General features: G+C 39.4%; 1 protein-coding gene across 8 annotated transcripts in view; it reads left to right on the top strand.

The window, feature by feature from the left end:
- Positions 1–18692, top strand: part of myo1b (myosin IB) — a 58198-nt gene that overhangs the window by 589 nt on the left and 38917 nt on the right. For all 8 annotated transcript variants that reach the window (XM_026295328.1, XM_026295329.1, XM_026295331.1 and 5 more), the window contains exons 2-3: positions 10390–10536; positions 13475–13590. In XM_026295328.1, the coding sequence (XP_026151113.1) occupies positions 10411–10536; positions 13475–13590 (242 nt within the window). In that variant the 5' untranslated portion in view covers positions 10390–10410. The remainder of the gene's footprint in view (positions 1–10389; positions 10537–13474; positions 13591–18692) is intronic.

Genomic DNA, 18692 nt, shown 5'->3' with positions numbered 1-18692 from the left:
CACGGCTCATTTAGCAACTTTAATGAAAAGTGTGGTCGCTAATTGCTTACATCTGCGGGCTTAAGCTCTGTCTTCGAGTCAAACCAATCCAGACCCCGACTCAGAAGACACTGGTAGATGTGTCAACTCCCAATACTCATCCAGAGTTCAGGTTTTTCACAGGCTGTTGTTGCCGTGTGTTGCCAGTTCGGCTGAGGCAACATAAGGACAAATATTTGAGTCATCATCACACAGCTGAACAACATGTGCAATGTAGATCTCTTTGTGCAAAATGAGTCTGGACTCCATTTTGGGACCATTCAAGTAAAACCACCGAGATGTTTTTTTTTTTTTTTTTCATTAAAATGATCTGATCTATGCGCATGTTTTGATCAATGGTATGCAGGAAGAGATAGATGTCAGCTGTAACAGTGCTTGCTCTGACTGAAGGTGGGTTTAGCCTCCAGTGTGCCGCTGGTTAATAGAGATCTTAATGCCGCTGACTGGAAAAAAGTACCGCTCAGCATGATCTGCATGAATTAAACTATTCAACTCTCTGAGAAACATCCCAGAGTTCCCCCTTGTCAAAGCTGACTTGCTTTCTTTAGATGAGGGTCCCCTCTGAGATCCGGTCTGGAATGCATGGAATCAAACAGGGAGAAAAATACTTTATGGGAAGAGAAAATATATAGTAACTTCAGAAGAAAAATGTATATCACACTATACATACACTGCTATTATATGAGCTAAAAATGTGAGTAAAACTGTTCGAAGGTGTTATACCAGAGGGAAAGTTGTGTAAAGCCATTATATAATGTAGTGTATCAATGCATGTAATACATTTCTTAATGTGTTGACGAACTAGGTTTTTTTTTTTTTTTTTTACTCTGGTTCAAGGCTCACAGAAACTTTTGATTGTACTCAGTCTAAACATAGGTTTCTCCTTGATATTGATTCTTATTTTTTATTTTTATTTTGTGCTTGCACGAATGTGTTTAGTCCTAACAATGCACATTACAACAAATGGGACCATAACTGATTGAAAACATGATTTCAGTGGAAAATTCACAAACTGTTCTGCTTTAAATGTTCCAGTTTGTCGCATGACTGCGTTTTGATGCAAAATTGTTTCTGTGCTTGGCTCTGCTTTGAATCCTGCAACTTTTCAATTCTTTAATTCTGTTTGGCGAACTTTGAATCTCAAGAGGATCAGATAAGACCCTTTTTTTTTTTTTAAAAAAAAAAAAAAAAGAGATGTGTCCTTCTCTTTGTATTGTGTCCTTTGTGGTGTTCCACAAGTATGTCTTACCTCTTTTGGCCCGAGTCTCAGTCAGGGAACCAGATGGGAACTTTATTACCCGTACTGATCAAACAAACAGTGATGTAAGATGACTGTGAAAGGGTGTGTGTGTGTGTGTGTGCGTGCGTGTGTGTGTGTGGTAAGACTTCAGACTTGCATAGAGACTCCTGGAAAAAGTAAGAACCATTTAGCCCAAACTTGGAAGATGACAGCGCCTGAGAGGCTTGGCCATTCTAGTAGCTGTACTCAGTGTGAGCTTGTTGGCTGGCCTGTTACAAGTAGCAACTGCTTTTGTGCCAAAGCCTCTTCATGAACACTGTGGGTTGATATGCTATGGTCTAATGTGGTGTGTATAGAGGACCAAAGTCCCTCAGCTAGTGCCATGGTGATGAATGGTGTTTGCACTTGTCTGCCCGTGGAGCTTAGTGTAGTGAGGCGTGCGGCTTGTGTTAGCCTCAGCATCAATGGAGGCACACATGCAGTTCCACTGACTGGACCTTGAAAAGCCTTCAGCAGACTCCCTTAAAAGAGGATTTTCTGAAGTGAGAAAGCATCACACCCCCCCCACCCCCCCACCCCACAGTAAAACAGATCCTCTTCTTTTTTTTTTTTTTTTGCCATTGCTTTCTTACTTCGGAGGTGAAAGACTAAAACTACACTGTCATTTTCTTTAAGTTCAATATTCTAACAGAGAAGTTTTCGCTATGCTGTGTTACTTAGAACATTTTTTTCACCCATTCAACTTAACTACTTAAACTTCAGTCCTTTTTCCCTATAAGCAATCCAACGTAGTAATGCTGTACACTTTGATTCAGTTCACATTTGCTTTGTTAAGCCCAGTACAGCTGCATTCTCCATTCACTTAAGTGAAACCAAGCCAGACAAAGTGTTAGGGTGCCTGCTGCGCAGACGGGGCTGTACTGCTAACTAGCTGGAACATTTGAGTGTGTTCATGTACTGTAATACACTGGAAAAAAAACTTAAATTGCAGGGTTTGCAGTGAATGATTGAAGGAGACAGCAACTAGTGGAGGCTCTGTCTAAAGAAACCTGGGTCTGCCAGTGCTTAGATCTTCCACCTCTCAGCATTATATGCTGACTGGGTGGATACAGGCTCTATGAGCATGTGTTGTGTAGCTAATGACACATTACTACATGTTGCTATTTAAAGTGGTCCAATGGCAAAATGTGCTTAAATAAGTGCCAATGATAGTGGCTCGTAGCTTATACCTGATCTATCCATTGTGCATGAATCACTCTAGGTTCTTCAAGTGTGTTTATATTCATACAGCCGTTCTCGTTTGCTAATGAAGAGATGAGTGAAACAGCAAAAATTAATCTGTTCTATTTATGAAAATAATTACATACAAATATGTTTGCAATGTTTGTGCTGATAGCGAAACACCTTTTTTCATGTAAACTATTATGAAAATCTCAGGTGCAAACTGCAAAATTTATGACGGCTGAATTCCATTTGGCGGATTCACTTTCCTGGCCCTGTTGTTGTGCATACTGTCACACAGAGCCTTTGTTAATGACATCAGTAACACCTGTGCCTTCCCAGCCATTAAAGCCTGGTTAGACCTGCATTTAAACTGTGGAGGTTCCTGGCATATTCAGTTCATCTCAATTGCACAGTTAGCAGATCACAAGTGGGTGTGCACGTTTTTCACATCAAGTTCAAGATATGGTTGAAATCTGCACCATCTTGACAGTTCTGACATTTTCAAGGGAACATGGAGCTACAGAGTCCAAAACAGTGTGAGCTGTTGTTGCTCATGAGCTCTACTGCATCTTACTTTTGTCATTTTGAGCATATATATATATTTTTTTCCCCAGAAGGATAAAGGTTTTCAGGTAATTATGGGGCAGAATTTGATGATTTGAATATGTCTTTTAAATAAGCTAAGTGTGAACTGTCTTATTATCAAATCAAATGCCCTACAGAGATGACAAAATGCCAACAGGGAATAAACACCACAGCACAGAGAATCAAGAAACAAACTCAGCTAGCCATTGTTGCCAACTAGCACCAGCCCAGCTGGCTGACGTGGTAACTTTCCACCTGCAGCAGTTCACTAAATAGCTCAGTGGGTAATCACTGAGTCACCAAGCTTGTCGAACTAGATATTTCACAAAGTCACGTTGATCAATTTTGTGGTTATTCTTTGGTGATTATGTAGTACTTCATTTCTCACCATGAAAAGCTGATTCTGAACATATATTGTCTCTCATCTTTAATACTGACAAATCAGGTTTTGCTGTCAGTCCAGACACGATGTTCTCAGTGGACATGGCTATTTGGTATTTTAGCATGTTGACTGACAGCTGTAGGCTCACGTTTTTGACAAAACCACCAGTGTTTGTTTGTGTTACAGGTTTATATTTAACCAGGCTGGATGGTTGTGTGGCATTTGCCTCACACACCACTGAGCTAATGAGGGATCCTTTATGTGATGTTAGCTTGATTGTTAGTATATCTTCATTTTTGCAGTTTTGACAGAAGTCATCAGTTTGTAGTCATTAAAGGCAAGATGTTCAAAAACATTTTGAGTTTGTTTAGCATATTGCCAGCATGTGCGATGACTGCCAGGTTGTCCGTGTGCCAGCCTCTGTGCCCTCATACTCGCTTAGATCTGCATCTGGAGTGCTGTTGAGTATTCTGGATTCCAGGTCACTTTCCCAGGCAGCTGCAGGCTCTCTGCCCCTCCAAACCTCCTGTCCTCTCTGTCCCGGCCTGCTCTTTGGCACAGCCCGACGCCCTGCTGCTGCCCCATCAGTGAGGGCTTTAATCTCCATTATTGCCAGCACCCTGGGATGTTGTGACTCTACAGCCCATATCAAGGCCAGCCTGATCTGTGGGGAAATGACTGACTATTTCTTTCTGTAATAGATTTTATTATCATTTGTTTGCACAGTGTTCTCAAACAACTGCTCCCAAGGTAGACTGACACCAGTATTCTGTCAGTGTAGCTCACATAGTCAGTACCCACTTGCTTTTTCACAGACCATATGTCATTGTAGACTACAAGCTTGCATTGTTGCTCTTGATGAAAATATTGACCATTTTCAAATAACTGATAACTGCTCTGAGCTCCTTTATTTTTAATCATGTACATGCATCCTAACAAGCAACAGCTGGTTTATTGGCTCCATTTTTTTATTTTCACCACTTGTGTGTTTTGCATGTGCTTGCGTGGCTGTTGACCTTTGGTTGACTGATTTTTTTTCTCAGAAAGACAGAGAAGAGCATGAGGTCTCAGTCTAGAGCCTGTAAATAATATATGTACATTTAATGGTGGTTTTTTTTTTTTGTTTGTTTTTTGTTATTTTTCATGTGTTCCCCCGTAGCTTGATCGTGCATGGAAATCTAGGTCAATGTCAAAGACAGGAAGCAAAGCCTGACTTATGGTATTGTTGGTGACATGCATCAAAATCTCAGGTTCATCCCATAAATTACTTTTTTTTGTTTGTTTTGTTCTTTTTTTTATTTGTTTTTCAAAAGTATGCATACCTTCTTTTGGCATTTTTTTTTTTTTGATCTCACCAAGGCATGCCTCATTCTTGCAGGACTTGAATGGTAAAGTAAAGTCAATATTTAGATCCAGCCAACCATGTGAAAAATGTTTTTTAACAGAATTGAATGTTTTTGAGGCTTTTTTTCAAAATGATGTATAAACCACTCCCACACATGGACACTGCCAGGCTTTGCAGAGCACACTAAGTTAAAGGTGACGTGTATCCAGACGAGAGTATTTGGCCATGAGTTCTGCTGGAACACTGGTTCATGAGATTTAGCTTTGAGATTAATAGCAGCTAAACCATGTGGGCGTACGTGATGCTTACCTGCTAAACATGCATCAGAGAGATTGATAAAGCAGGACACTTCTAATTCTGGTTTTCTGAGTAATTTGCCAAAGCTTCATACTGGGACCACTGATTTAATTCAATTCAATTTCAATTCAATTTTTATTTGTATAGCGCCAAATCATAATACAAATCATCTCAAGGCACTTTACAAAAACTAAAACTAAAAACCCAACAATTCCCTTATGAGCAAGCACTTGGCGACAGTGGAGAGGAAAAAACTCCCTTTAACGGAAGAAAAAAAAACCTCCAGCAGAACCGGGCTCAGTTTGGGCGGCCATCTGCCTCGACCGGTTGGGGTGAGTGGATAGAGCAGAGAGAAAAGAACAGCAACAATAAACAACAAATAGACACTGCAAGTTGGTGGGGCCAGTAACTGCACATCAGCGATAAACAGCTCCAGGACCAGGGACACCTGCAGAAGGTACAGAGAGAGAGAGAGAGAGAGAGGGAGGGAGAGAGCACAAACTAGGGTAGAGAGAGAGCACAAGGTTAGTAACATTCAATGGTGGAATATACATGAGGTGGGAGAGAAGGGGGGGGGGGTTAGGGTAGGGGAGCTCAGTGCACCGATGGTCCTCGGGCAGTCTAGGCCTATAGCAGCATAACTAACTAAGGGATGGTTCAGGGTTGCCTGAAGCCAGCCCTAACTATATGCTTTGTCAAAGAGGAAGGTTTTAAGTCTAGCCTTAAAAGTAGAGAGAGTGTCTGCCTCCTGAACCCAGTCTGAGAGCTGGTTCCACAGGAGAGGAGCTTGATAGCTAAAGGCTCTGCCTCCCATTCTGCTTTTGAGAACTCTGGGAACCACAAGTAGGCCTGCACTCTGAGAGCGAAGTGGTCTATTGGGATAATATGGTACTATGAGGTCTTTAAGGTATGAAGGAGCTTGATTATGAAGGGATTTGTATGTGAGAAGAAGGATTTTAAATTCTATTCTATATTTTACAGGGAGCCAATGAAGAGAAGCCAATATAGGAGAAATATGATCTCTCTTGCTAGTTCCTGTCAGGACTCTGGCTGCGGCATTCTGGATTAATTGGAGGCTTTTTATTAAGATATTAGGACATCCAGATAGTAATGAGTTACAGTAATCTAGCCTTGAGGAAACAAATGCATGGACTAGTTTTTCTGCATCATTTTGAGACAGGATGTTCCTAATTTTGGAAATGTTGCGCAGGTGAAAGAATGCAGTTCTAGAAATTTGTTTTATGTGTGAGTTAAAGGACATGTCCTGGTCAAAAATAACTCCAGGGTTTTTTACAGTAGTGCTGGAGGCCAGGGCTATGCCATCTAGAGTAGCTATAATTTTAGAAAAGTTATTTCTGAGATTTTTAGGCCCAAATATAATGACTTCTGTTTTCTCCGAGTTTAAAAGTAAAAAGTTACTGGTCATCCAAGCCTTTATGTCAGTTAGACAGGCTTGAAGTCTGGTTAACTGGTTTGTGTTAACAGGTTTAATAGATAGATATAACTGAGTGTCATCCGCATAGCAGTGGTAATTAATAGAGTGCTTCCTAATGATATATCCTAAAGGAAGCATGTACAGGGTGAACAGAATCGGTCCTAGCACAGAACCTTGTGGAACTCCATAACTAACTTTTGTTCGTGTGGAAGGTTCATCATGGACATGAACAAACGGGAATCTGTGCGATAAATAGGATTGGAACTTATTTAGAAAATATGTGTGTGTTTTTGTTTTTTTTTTTAATCTAAAATTAAAATAAAAGATTGGGAGTGTCTGTCATTTGTGAAACAAACTGCAAACGGTTTTAATATTCACTGATACTGTATTCTGGTTATATTCCTCATCCCTCAACTACTCAGCAGTGAGGATAATCCCCTGAGTTTAATCAAGGTTGTAAGGTTTTCTCTTATTTCTCTCTCTGGACCCAGTACAACAGTTAGCAGCAGGCAGCAACTCTTATTAATGGGATTCTGTCACTGGCCGCATGAAAGCCAGTTCAAAATCTGGGGTAGTGGGATGTCAGCTGAGTGTACCCAACATCCAGGCTGCAGACACATGCAATACCTTGTTGGTCAGAATGGCACAGGCACTGAGTGACATAAATACCATGTGTTCTCCCCAAGGTCAGCGAATTGAATTCTCTCGATTCAACGTGTGTATTCTGTTTAAACTCCAGTCATTTCATACCAGGGACCAGACTCACCATTTTCACTGCTGCACTTTCTGTTAGGCAGTAGGTTTGGAGTAGCTGGGTAGCTAATGATAACCTGGTCAGCCAGACTAACTCTTTTCCTATTCTATACAAAGAATTATTAAACATTATTATAAGAAAGGAATGGGTCTGGCTGACCAGGCCAAGCTAATGACTTTGTAGTAATTCTCTTGACTGGCATTAATTGTTGCATGCTTGTACAAACACCATCTGATGACCTAGATATTCAGGAATCAAACAGGGGTTATTTTTAGTTAATTTGAGTTTATTTACATTGACAGTATATCTTATGGGTGAAATGTGTTCTTAGATCTGTGTATGCAATGTTTGAATAAATTCCAACCACTCATAAATGAGAAGGAGTTCTTGAAACTATATCTGTAGTTAATATTAAATTTATTTATTAAAATGCTATTGGTGGTAAATGTGGAGAGCAGCTAAAATGATGTTTAATGTCAGGAACAAAGAACTAAACTGAAACTAATATTAGGTTCAGAGAGAACAACAAAAAGTCTACAGTGCTATAGCAAAGCAGCACTCTTATAAGACGCTACAGAAGAATAGCATGTGGACCGAGATCATCCAGCAACTCACTAACTATACTAAAAGTCAAAAGATTGAGAGGAAATAAGTCGATTTAAAACTGTACTGCAGATGTGCAGACATGAGCCATCACTGCGAATGTTTTGGCATTCCCATATAATGTCATATAGTCAAAGTAGCCACTCTACCACAAAAGCCTGATTGACAGAGGGTTGCTGAGATGCTTCCAGCAGCTTCTTCCATCAGTTTGAAACTCTGTTAGTGGTCCATGGTCACATCCCTGACTAATGCCTTACTTGCCCAGTAGCTCAGTTTGGCTGGAAGGCAAGGTCCAGGAAGAGTCCTGGTGGTTCCAAACTTCTTCCATTTCACAGTTATTGAGGTCACTGTGCTCCTGAGGACACTCAGCTCCTTAGAAATGGTCTCATACCCTTGCTCTGTTTCATGGTTTTGACAGTTTCAGGATGGTAGCACATAATTTGTTTGTGTTGGTGTATTAGTGTTTTTAGGGTATTTTACATCTTTGGTAACTTCATTAAAGAATTTGACACCTGTTTTAAGTATGACAGTGTTTACAATGGATTTTAAATTATGAGGGGTCATTATGACTTTCTGTCTATTTAACTGCCACCACCTGCCTCCATGATACCATCTGAACAACCATGATGCTGATTGCTTGTTTGTTCCTGTACTGCTGCAATGGTCTGTTTCAGGATTTAACTAGCCCTAACATGGCATGATCATTTTCACTGGGGTGTTTGAAGTGCTGCTCACGGCATACTGTGGTGCTCATGTACTTATTTTGAGTCTTCAGGCATGTTACCTGGCACTTGTGGTGTAAATTCATGCTAAATTGAGCTACTTCTATCAGGGCTAGGTGTTAGGGACCAAGCTGTCCCTTGGATGAGAGGTTGCAACTCACAATGGAATTTTACATGATTGTATAAAGGTTAAATGCAATAAAATCATTAAAAGAATACATGTATGTCACATCACATTTTTATCACAGAGGTCTACCAAGGTCCCTGGACCTTATGTTTGTTTTTTTTTTTTTGTTTTTTTTGTCCTGACATGCAATGAATTATCTAACCTTTTTATTTATTTATATATATATATATATATATGTGTATATATATATGTATGTATGTATGTGTGCAGCCTTTCGAGATCATACTCTTGGTATGTTTGCAGCATTATAGCAATTTAAAATGTATTAATTGCAAAAATGGTCATAAATTCTTTTGCAGCATTCTTCCTCATCTGTCTTGGGCCAAGTACTTCTAAGATCTGGGCAGCTTATCTATGGGTCAATAACATTGTGCAGGGGAAAAAAAGCCAGGGGAAAAGTGAAGGGGAAGTCAACATAGGGCATTTATTTTTTACAGGAAAGTTGGTTTGACAGTCAATCAGTGATTTTTGCCTTTGAAGCAAAGTCAGGGTATTTCTCCTGAAATCTTGGAGTTTTCTGTATTCTTGTTCTAGCTGGACACCAGTTATTTCGGGTCACATATGAGCCAGCTGTTTAATCCTCAAACTTCACTGTCGGGCTATGTTAAATGTATTTGTCAGCTTAATCTGTACAGAACATGTTTTTTGTCTGGTTGTCAATTGTTAATTTTGGGCTCTCTGTTACTTACTCACATCACTGCTTTAATCAGCAAAACATCAAAATGAATTATGAAAATTTAACCTAATGTAACCAAATTTTTGTTTGGTGCAAAGTAGTTTTTGTAATTTGCTATGCAAAAAGAGACATCTATACTACAAGGCCCATAAACACTACATAACCCCATGGCCTCATCTCTTCTTCTGGTTTGAACAGTCTGTTATAACAGCACACAGGTTTTTGCTGCAACAAAGCCCTGTATCAAGGCCCTGATTGTAACCTAGGCCCCTCTTTTATTTCCAACCCTATAGCATTGGGATTACTGTCCCAAAGGATGGGGACACTGGCCTGAAAACTGCCACTCCCAGCACTGTTATTGTCATGGTGCAGTCCAGCCCAGGTCCTTTACTGACTGCAGATATATACAGTTTCTGCAACAAGCAAGTAGTGTGAAACATGTACTGTTATGTAGGGCGATTTATTTGATTTATAAGTAGCCCTGAAACAGGAGCAGATTCCAGCTGAGCAGACACTCAAGTGAAGGTCAAGGGCAAGGTTCGTTGGTTATGTAACTGCCTATGGGACGTTCTCACATGCCAGAGGAGAGCAAGACCCAATCAAAAGGCTCTGCTACTCCCTTGGAGTCAAACCACTGCTGTACAAACATGTCCACATCCAGAGTTTATTTGCATTGGCCAAGTTTAGGGTTGTTTATTTTCTGATCAGTGAATGCTTCTTTAAAACCTTTAAGACCTCACAAATAATGGACAGCAAGTATAAAATGATGATGACTTGATAGGTTTTTAAAGTTTTACATTTATGAAGACTATTTTCTTGCTCATAGACCATATTTAAACATGTTTTTTTTTTTAATGTGCAATATGTGTGATGTGTCCCTTCCTCTGTTTTGCTGTTCAGGGGGCGACACCTGCAGCCAAAATGGAGGTGAAGACGTCACTTCTAGACAACATGATTGGAGTGGGCGACATGGTCCTCTTAGAGCCCCTGTCCGAAGACTCATTCCTCGAGAACCTGAGGAACCGCTTTGACCACAGTGAGATCTATGTAAGTGTACCATTTTGTATTCAAGTAGTAATGAATAATAATGTAACTAAACGCTGTTGGAGTAGCAGCATTGTGTTGTATTTGATACTTCTTGTAACTGCCTCTAAAGACTTTTATAGAAGGCTTGTTGAAGAAAACGCACACATGCATTCTTCACAACTCTGTTGTTCCTCAATTACCACACTCATTTTAGTGTTGGCTACAAAAGTGGCACAGACACAGAGACCAGAGTAACCAGCCAATCAATAAATCACATCACCATGATGCCTTTAAGTGAGGCATGAAATCCAGAGCTCAGGGACAATGAGGGACTGGCAGCCTGACTGGCTATTTATCTCTAGAAAAGGGGGTTGTTAAACTGTCATTTTTGCATCAGGGATCTTGGCTTATTGCTGTGGTACACCATGACTCCTCCTCTGCAGGTCGGCTGCTCTAGACGTCAAGCAAGATGATTAGAGCTCCTCTCTGTCTGCCTTAGATTCACAGGGTTCAGGGCCCAAGGGATGATGTCACTCCATATAGCAATGATTGGCTTAGTCTTGCACTAGATATTTTGCTGAGATGCAGCCCACATCCTGCTGAGGAATCTGGGAATGGTGTTTTTGCATCGTAGATGCCCTCAATTCTCTGTCCTAAACTATAAGCTCTTTTTTTTTTTTTTTTTTTTTTTTGCTTTTTTTTTTTTATTCCTTGTGTATTTCTGACCTAAATGTTGTGGAAGTAGTTAAATCTGCATAAATTACATAATGTAAAATTATTAATGTAATAAATGCCTCTTTAAGAGGTGCTTTCATGAAAGTGGTGAAAAACCTTGTAATGATATATTTTACTTTAGTACTGACTACATAGGAAGTGAAAGTAAAACATAGCATATTGATGGAAAGGTGAAGCACAAGTCCATAATTGAAGTTTTTCAGAGGTATAAACAGCACCTCAAGAATGATGCCATGGATAAATTCTGAATCCTATACTTATCCAATAACTCTGTGGTGTACAGTCTGTGAATGCAATTTTTTTTTTTCCCCTCATGTGGCATCATGTCTTACAAATGGGCCCAACCCCCACTCTAAACTATCATATGATAGCTCACAGCAGAAGAAGCATGGCTTTGTTTTCCAAAGGCACATCATGTATCCAATAACTCTGTGGAAAAATCAAAGGGAATGAAATTGCCCTGTTAACTATTGACCTGATTATTTTGTCTTGCTGAGCAAAAGGAATCACTGAGAATATGAGTGTGTTTCAGGGTTTATGTAACTTCACTCTGCACTCTCTGTTTTAACTTGAGGTCTACATATACATTTTTCTACATAACTGCAGAATTTTCTGCTCCACTAATCTAAATTAATAATCTTAAATCAGTAATTTAAATTACTTGCTTTTTTTTTTCAAAATACATGGACAAAGATAATGAGATTTAGAAGTGAGTGACAGGGCAAAAAAATTGATTTGTTTATTTTTCTGGTGTGTTTGTCATGTCATTTGAGCTGTAATTTTAGTGCTGCAAATGGAGTTTTATAATAAGGAGCACAGCAGGTATAGAGATGCAAAAGAAAGAAAAGCAGCATGGATGGCGGCTGTGTAAATTATTGGTCTCTCCTGATATGACTTGACACTCCTTTCAGCTGTAATTTTAGAGTGAAATGCCACCCCAACTTTTTTACTGCAGTGAGGGAGGTTAAAAGATTGCTGAGAAGCCACCATGAGGAAAGAGAGCTGCATAATGGGTAACTCTGAAGACAGCAGGAATGAAAGAGAAATAGCAAAAAATAAAGACTGGGGTTTGTGGTGCCTTGAGAACACAGCAGCAGACACATCAGTTTTTCTTCCTTGCTTTGCATCTTAAAAAATTGCACTGCATTTGGTAGCAAAAGGTTAATATGCATGAAAGTCTCTGTAAAGCATTTTTTTGTATTTGTGTATGACTAAAAATAGTTTGGGGTTCAGTGTGAAAAGACCCAAAACCCCTCAATTCAGAGCTGATTCATGGTTACAATACTGACACCAGTTTTATGATCTGTCAGAGGTCTCATGAAAAAAAAAAATCATATCTTTTGCAAGTTGTGATTTTGTTAATCTGCAGAGGCAGAGAAAATGGGTTGTCATCCTGAATGGGTTTTTTTATGCTTTTGGTCAGGAGAACCCTTCATTAACACATGACAGTTTGTTTACATTGCACACACTCTTCCCCTTTGTATCCATCCTCTGCACTTGAAAAAGTCTCATTCTGCCTCTAGTGTTCTGTTGATCGAGAGGCTGTGGGAGGTTGTGTTGCCACAGGGAAGGCCATGCTCCTCTCTTGTCAGAGTGGGTTATGTAACAGCCATTACCATGGAAAGCAAAGAAAATGATTCAGGTTGATGTTTGAAAAGTGCTATCTTGGCTCTGTTTTGAGTGTGGGAGAATGATACGGATGATAGATAGTTACATTCGCTTTCAAAAATATCTGAAAAGTATTATCTGTTGAAGAGGACCCGTGTGTATGTTATATAAAATTGTGTGAAAATGTATAACAGAGACAACAGTGCTTTATGTTTTTTCATTTTTGATTTAAAAGCCACAGCCAATATTATTTCATGAATTTTAATTACTTTCTATGTAATTGACTGAGTGACTATGGTAACATGATTACTTGTGAACACATATACACACTAAAACCATCCTTAAGTACCATGACCTCTTTGGAGTCTGTTTACTGCTCAGCCCACAGATTCCATAAACTTTTCCTTGTTTTCACATGTCTTGCACATCACTTCAGGCATTGCGTGCCTCAACCATGCCCAAAAGCTGACAGAGGCAGAATTCCTCCGACCTTAACTTAACAATTGATACCCAGATGGACAGAGGGGAGGAACATTTTTTGCAAAGTGTGCTGCATTAATTAGAAAATGCCATGTGATTCACACCAAATGTTTCCCTTTTTTGATTCTCCCTCCAGACATACATTGGTAGCGTTGTGATCTCCGTGAACCCCTACAGATCCTTGCCCATCTACACATCTGACAAAGTGGAGGAGTATCGCAACAGGAACTTCTATGAACTTAGTCCACACATGTGAGTCCACCTTGCAGGTCTTCTCCAAAACCATCTAGTATTTATGTCAAATTTACATTGTGCTAATTAGTTTGACACTTTATCTCAAATTCGGTTTCTCCCTTGATTGTTTTGTTTATTACTGTAACAAAGAACCAGTAAGGATGACACTTCATGTCGAAAATACAGTGTTACAAACTTCTATAAGGATTGTCAGTTTGGATTCAGTGACTAATGTAGACGGTAAGGGGGAGATTGACATCAGAGGGACCCCAGCTATTGTGTGGAGAGCCAGTGTGGAGCTTCTGCTGGCCATTCAGCACTGTGGTATACCATCTGTCCACTGACAACATTAAGTCAGCATTGCTGCGAGACTGCCAAGATAAAACAACGTCCAGCACTCGTCAATTAGCCTGCTGTGTCTCTAGGCTGCAGCAAAACCCCTGAGAAAGAGACAGTGAAAGTCCAAGTCTGTCCTTACCCTGGAACAGACACACTCCCTGCAGACAAAAGCACAGTCCTTGGCTTTACTTTGCAGACAAATATAGAGAACTGACATGACATGGTTTCAGGCTGTTTTGCCCCTCTTTTTATTTGGTTTTGTGCCTGTCTCCAGCTTTTCTTCTATAAATGGATAGCATCTATTCGTGCATACAAGGTGTTTTTGTCAAGTTTGGCTACTCAGTGTGTCGCGTTAAAGGAATGCATCAAGGTCTGAGAAAGAAGAAGGTCCAAATTTTAAAATAATACAGATCTTTGCATTAAAAAAAACAAGCTGTGTGCTTTTGTTGGCTTAAAGCTCAAACTAGGGATTGATGTATTAAATGATTAATACCTTAAACAGAGATGTTGCAATATAAGTGAATGAAGAACATCATTTCTGTTCTTTAAAAGAACCAGTGTTGTTAAATAACCTCCAACGCCTCCCTAACTGATTACTCACTACTACCAAACTTTTGGATGGCTTCTCAGTTTGGACCAGCAATGTTCACAGGCATCATCTTTAAATACGTACATTGCTAGCAGGTTGATCTAAGTATGGTTAATACTGGGAGATTTATAAATGTTGTTTGGCAGTAGACGGGCTTTTTGAAGTGATCTCTGCTATTAAGTGCATTACCACAAGCTCATTTAGCTAAATCGCCAACCATTTGTCAAAGTTCTTTGCAAGAACATTTTCATACCACACTAATGTGAACTGAAACCAGTGCTTGCCTTTGAAGGGTAGTAATGTAAAGTATGAACTCGGTGAGCTTGAATATACAAAATCACTGAAGAGTCATTGAAGCTGCTAACGTTAAGCCCTTGACAAATGGAATCACATATATAGTTCATATGTCTAGGGCATCAGACTGTTACTTCTCTTGTATCTGACTGAGTTGTAACAGATCTCGCTCAATCTTAAAAAAAACAGGACAACGTCATAGCCATCTGTGCATCCACAGAGCCAGCTTGAAGGAGTCATGGTAAACCAAAGAAGCTAAGAAATTCTGCTTTGACTTGGTTTCAGAGGCAATTAAGTATCTAATTGAGTTGAGGCAGAGACAGCTTTCTATTTCCTCAGTTTCCACATAAAATTTGTTCTCTATCTCTTAAGTTGAACCAGCTGCAATCGAATACACAACATGATAATTTCAGTCCAAACTAGAAGTGTTCTCACATTGATAAAAGAAGTGGCCCTAGAATAATATTTGAAACTTCCCTTACTGTTCAAGCTCTGCTCCACTTCTGCATCTCTAATGGTGGATAACAAAGAAGTTTCACCTATTAACTTAAATGTACAGCTTTTATATGTTAAACATCACCTTACCATTAGTATTTAAGTAAAGAGGATTGTCATTTTTAATAAGTCAGGCTCTTTTAGAAGACCAAAAATGTCAGTCAAAGGCAGACTGTTTCAATGTGCTACATAAACTGATCTTAATCCCACCCCTCAGGCCATCTGGTCCGAGCTTTGTGGCTTTGCATTGATCGTCCTCAAGTAACATTAAACGCTCAGTCCCATCAAATGCATCAGTCCAATTATACTCAAATTTATTTCATTTTGGTTATACTTTATACCATTGACTTATTTAATATTAACAAGCAACCATGTGTGGGCTACTGGTGGCAGTGGAGATGTTAGGCACAAAAAAAGGTAGAACATACTGTATTTTCAAGATGTTGTTTACTTTTCATCTAGAGTGTCCAAAAGGAGGAAAAAAAACATGATTACTGAACCAAATATATTTGGCTTGAAAGATATTCAAAGCAAAACCGCAAGTATTAATTGCTTATTTCATGTATTGTCTTTTCTTTAGGTATAACTCTGCAGTTGAGGAGATTTTCAGAGCCAGACACTGTGAACACTGAGATGACAGAAGTTTAAATAAATGCACAGTAAGAGTTAGGGTATAGCTGTTATGTCAGCTATAGGGTTAGTTTTAGCTGCGGCCAGGAAATAGTGTTAAGTATCTAAATGACACAAACTACAAAAAGGTCATTTTCTCTTGTCTTTGACCAAGAAAGCTATAACTGGCTGAGGGGCATTATTATCACAGTGACTGGCCAGTGCTGATGGGGATCAGTATTGGGCATTAATTAACGTAACAACGGGGGTCCGAGGAGTGTTCCTCTTCCTGTCTGTGAGCCTCATTAGACACTTGAACTGCATAAAACCAGAAGGTTGCAGCAGACTGGGCCAAGGTGGTCTGAGTTTGCAATGGCCCCTGAAGGTGTTTGAGTATATATGAACCCTCACTGCTGTGTGGAACATTTCTGCCCTGTGTTATGTGCATTAAAATGGTAGGTAATTGAAGACTTGATATTCAAAAGTGTTTGTTTTTTTCCTGAGATGGGGCTAGGCAATAAAGCTAAAACTCAAAATTATGACCACTGCAGATATTTTTCAGTTATTTGCTAATTAAAAGGTTTGACAATACTTGAACAGCAGTCATATTTTTGAAGTAAAACTGAGTTAGCTCATAGAATATCTTCTAAGTGTGGACCGTTTTATAAAGGCATTTGTGCTCATTGAATTGTTTTCTGTTGCTGCAAGAAAAACTACTAGCTACTGGCTTGACTAAATTTCTCCCTGTACTGTCACTGCATAGATACTAACAAAATAAGTAACAATTAACTGCCCAGCCCTTAACACTCCTTTCAAACTCACATATACAGTGTAAAAAACACTACTGTGTGAATCAGCAGCTCCAATAAAGACTTTGAGATATGTATATATAACCTTGTCTGGGGTGGCACTTTTCTATAAGTTCCTGGCAAGAACTGTGCTCATATAGTGAGTTACAATCAGTCCCACAGTAAAACGTGACAAAATGCTGATATGTCAGTGACCTACTGTTTTTAAAACAATCACTTGTCATCCTGTTTGAGATGAGAGATGCAAGTGGCTTTAGTGTTGTTGTTGATTAGGAGACAGGAGAAGGTCCCTGCGCAGGATTTGTTTTGTAAAACGTGTTGCTTTTGATTAATGCTGTTGCATAATCACTGGCTCATTGTGTGTGTGTGCATCTGCATCTCCAAGATATGCTTAAATACCTTCTGTATGTGTGGAAGCGCTTTTGTCTTTTTTTTTTTTTTTGTATGAGTAAGTAATAGTGAGTGGGTGCAGGTGCTCCTGCATTTCACGCTTGCCTTTGTACTCCCACCACGAATGGAGGTGTGTGTGTATGTGTACACACACATCAGAGAGAGAACTGCATCTGGCCCCCTCTCTGTAAAGTTGTTAGTAGACTAATTGCCTGTTAACTTCCATTTTAATTAACGTTATTGCAGATAAACGGTGGCTCATGCTCAGGCCAGAGACCAGTCTGGCACATATCGATCAATTTAGAAAGTCAGACAGCAGATGCTTCCATTTGGTTGTCCAAGGGATTTCACCAAAACTTGAATAATGTGACTCTATGCAAAATGTGTTTCATGTCCATTTTTAAGTGAACATAAACAGGTGCGTTAAAACAAAGACATGCATCTGTGGAGGTTCATTTAGCAATAAATAAGTAACAGCAACAGGGAAACGCCACAAAAAGAAATCTTATGTTGTATAATTATAGACAGTGATATAATGACATTTCTATGCATTTGGACTGATGCATTGTACAAAAATATTTCACAAAATCCAGAGCTGTTTTGCAATTATGTCAAATTCTACCAGTAATGAGGACAGTTATATTGAAATATTGAAAATTTGGAATATAAATTAATTTGGTGTTTGCATTATTTCTTCAGATTGTGAATAGAGAGTTTTTTTTATATTTCCAGCAAAGTGCACTCAGTTATCCATTTTTCTTATGCCATGCAATTTAGCAAACTGTTCTCTGCCCAGATGAAATGCCTCATAATTAACTGGCAGGTGTTTTTCCCCCATCCGCACACAGTCTGAGCATTAGAGATGAACTAATCAGTGGCCTTTCTCCATGCACAGCAGCACAGATGCCTGGACTCGTCTTTGTATGTCCCTTGCTACCCAAAGCAGTCACAGATTGAGGTGTGGGTGTATTAGAGTGAGGACAGGAAGTTGCCCCCTGTCTCTGAGGTGGGATCACATTTCCCCAGTGTTTAATGAGGTATTGAGACCCCTAATGCTCTAAGTGCTAAGTACATAGTGCCACTACCGCACTGGCTACAGTGGGGCTAATGGAGTGAGGCGGCCCTGTGCAAAGTGTATGTCTGCTCTCAACTGTCATACATATGGTTATGACAGCTCAACTGTGAAATCTGCTTAGAAGTTTGACATCCAGGAGTATTTTCTGCCTTTTAGTGTGCATTGTTTCTTAAGGTGTGATGTGTGCTTGATTAATGCCTCCCCATATGGTAAACCATGAAATGTAGGACTACAGATCTAACTCGCCACTCATTCTTTACTCTCACCTACAGTAATATTCAACACTAAATACATTTGGCATATCTCTTGAATGTCAAGTATAGGATTAGAAATCCTTAATTGGTCCAATCTTTAGTAACACAAGATGGTAATAGTGAAATATAGTTAGACTTTTTTTTCTATTTTTCAGTGTAATATTTTCTGTTGTTTAGTCAACTTAATAGCAATTCTTCATCTGTCCCATGAGTGTGTGTAATGTTTAGAATTTGTTACCCAGGCATTGTTTCTGGGCCTCATTGTT

This window comes from Mastacembelus armatus, chromosome 21 (genome assembly GCF_900324485.2).
Source record: "Mastacembelus armatus chromosome 21, fMasArm1.2, whole genome shotgun sequence".
NCBI classification, from domain to species: domain Eukaryota; kingdom Metazoa; phylum Chordata; class Actinopteri; order Synbranchiformes; family Mastacembelidae; genus Mastacembelus; species Mastacembelus armatus.
Note: the sequence above shows the minus strand (reverse complement) of the source record. Positions and strands in the feature narration are given on the sequence as shown.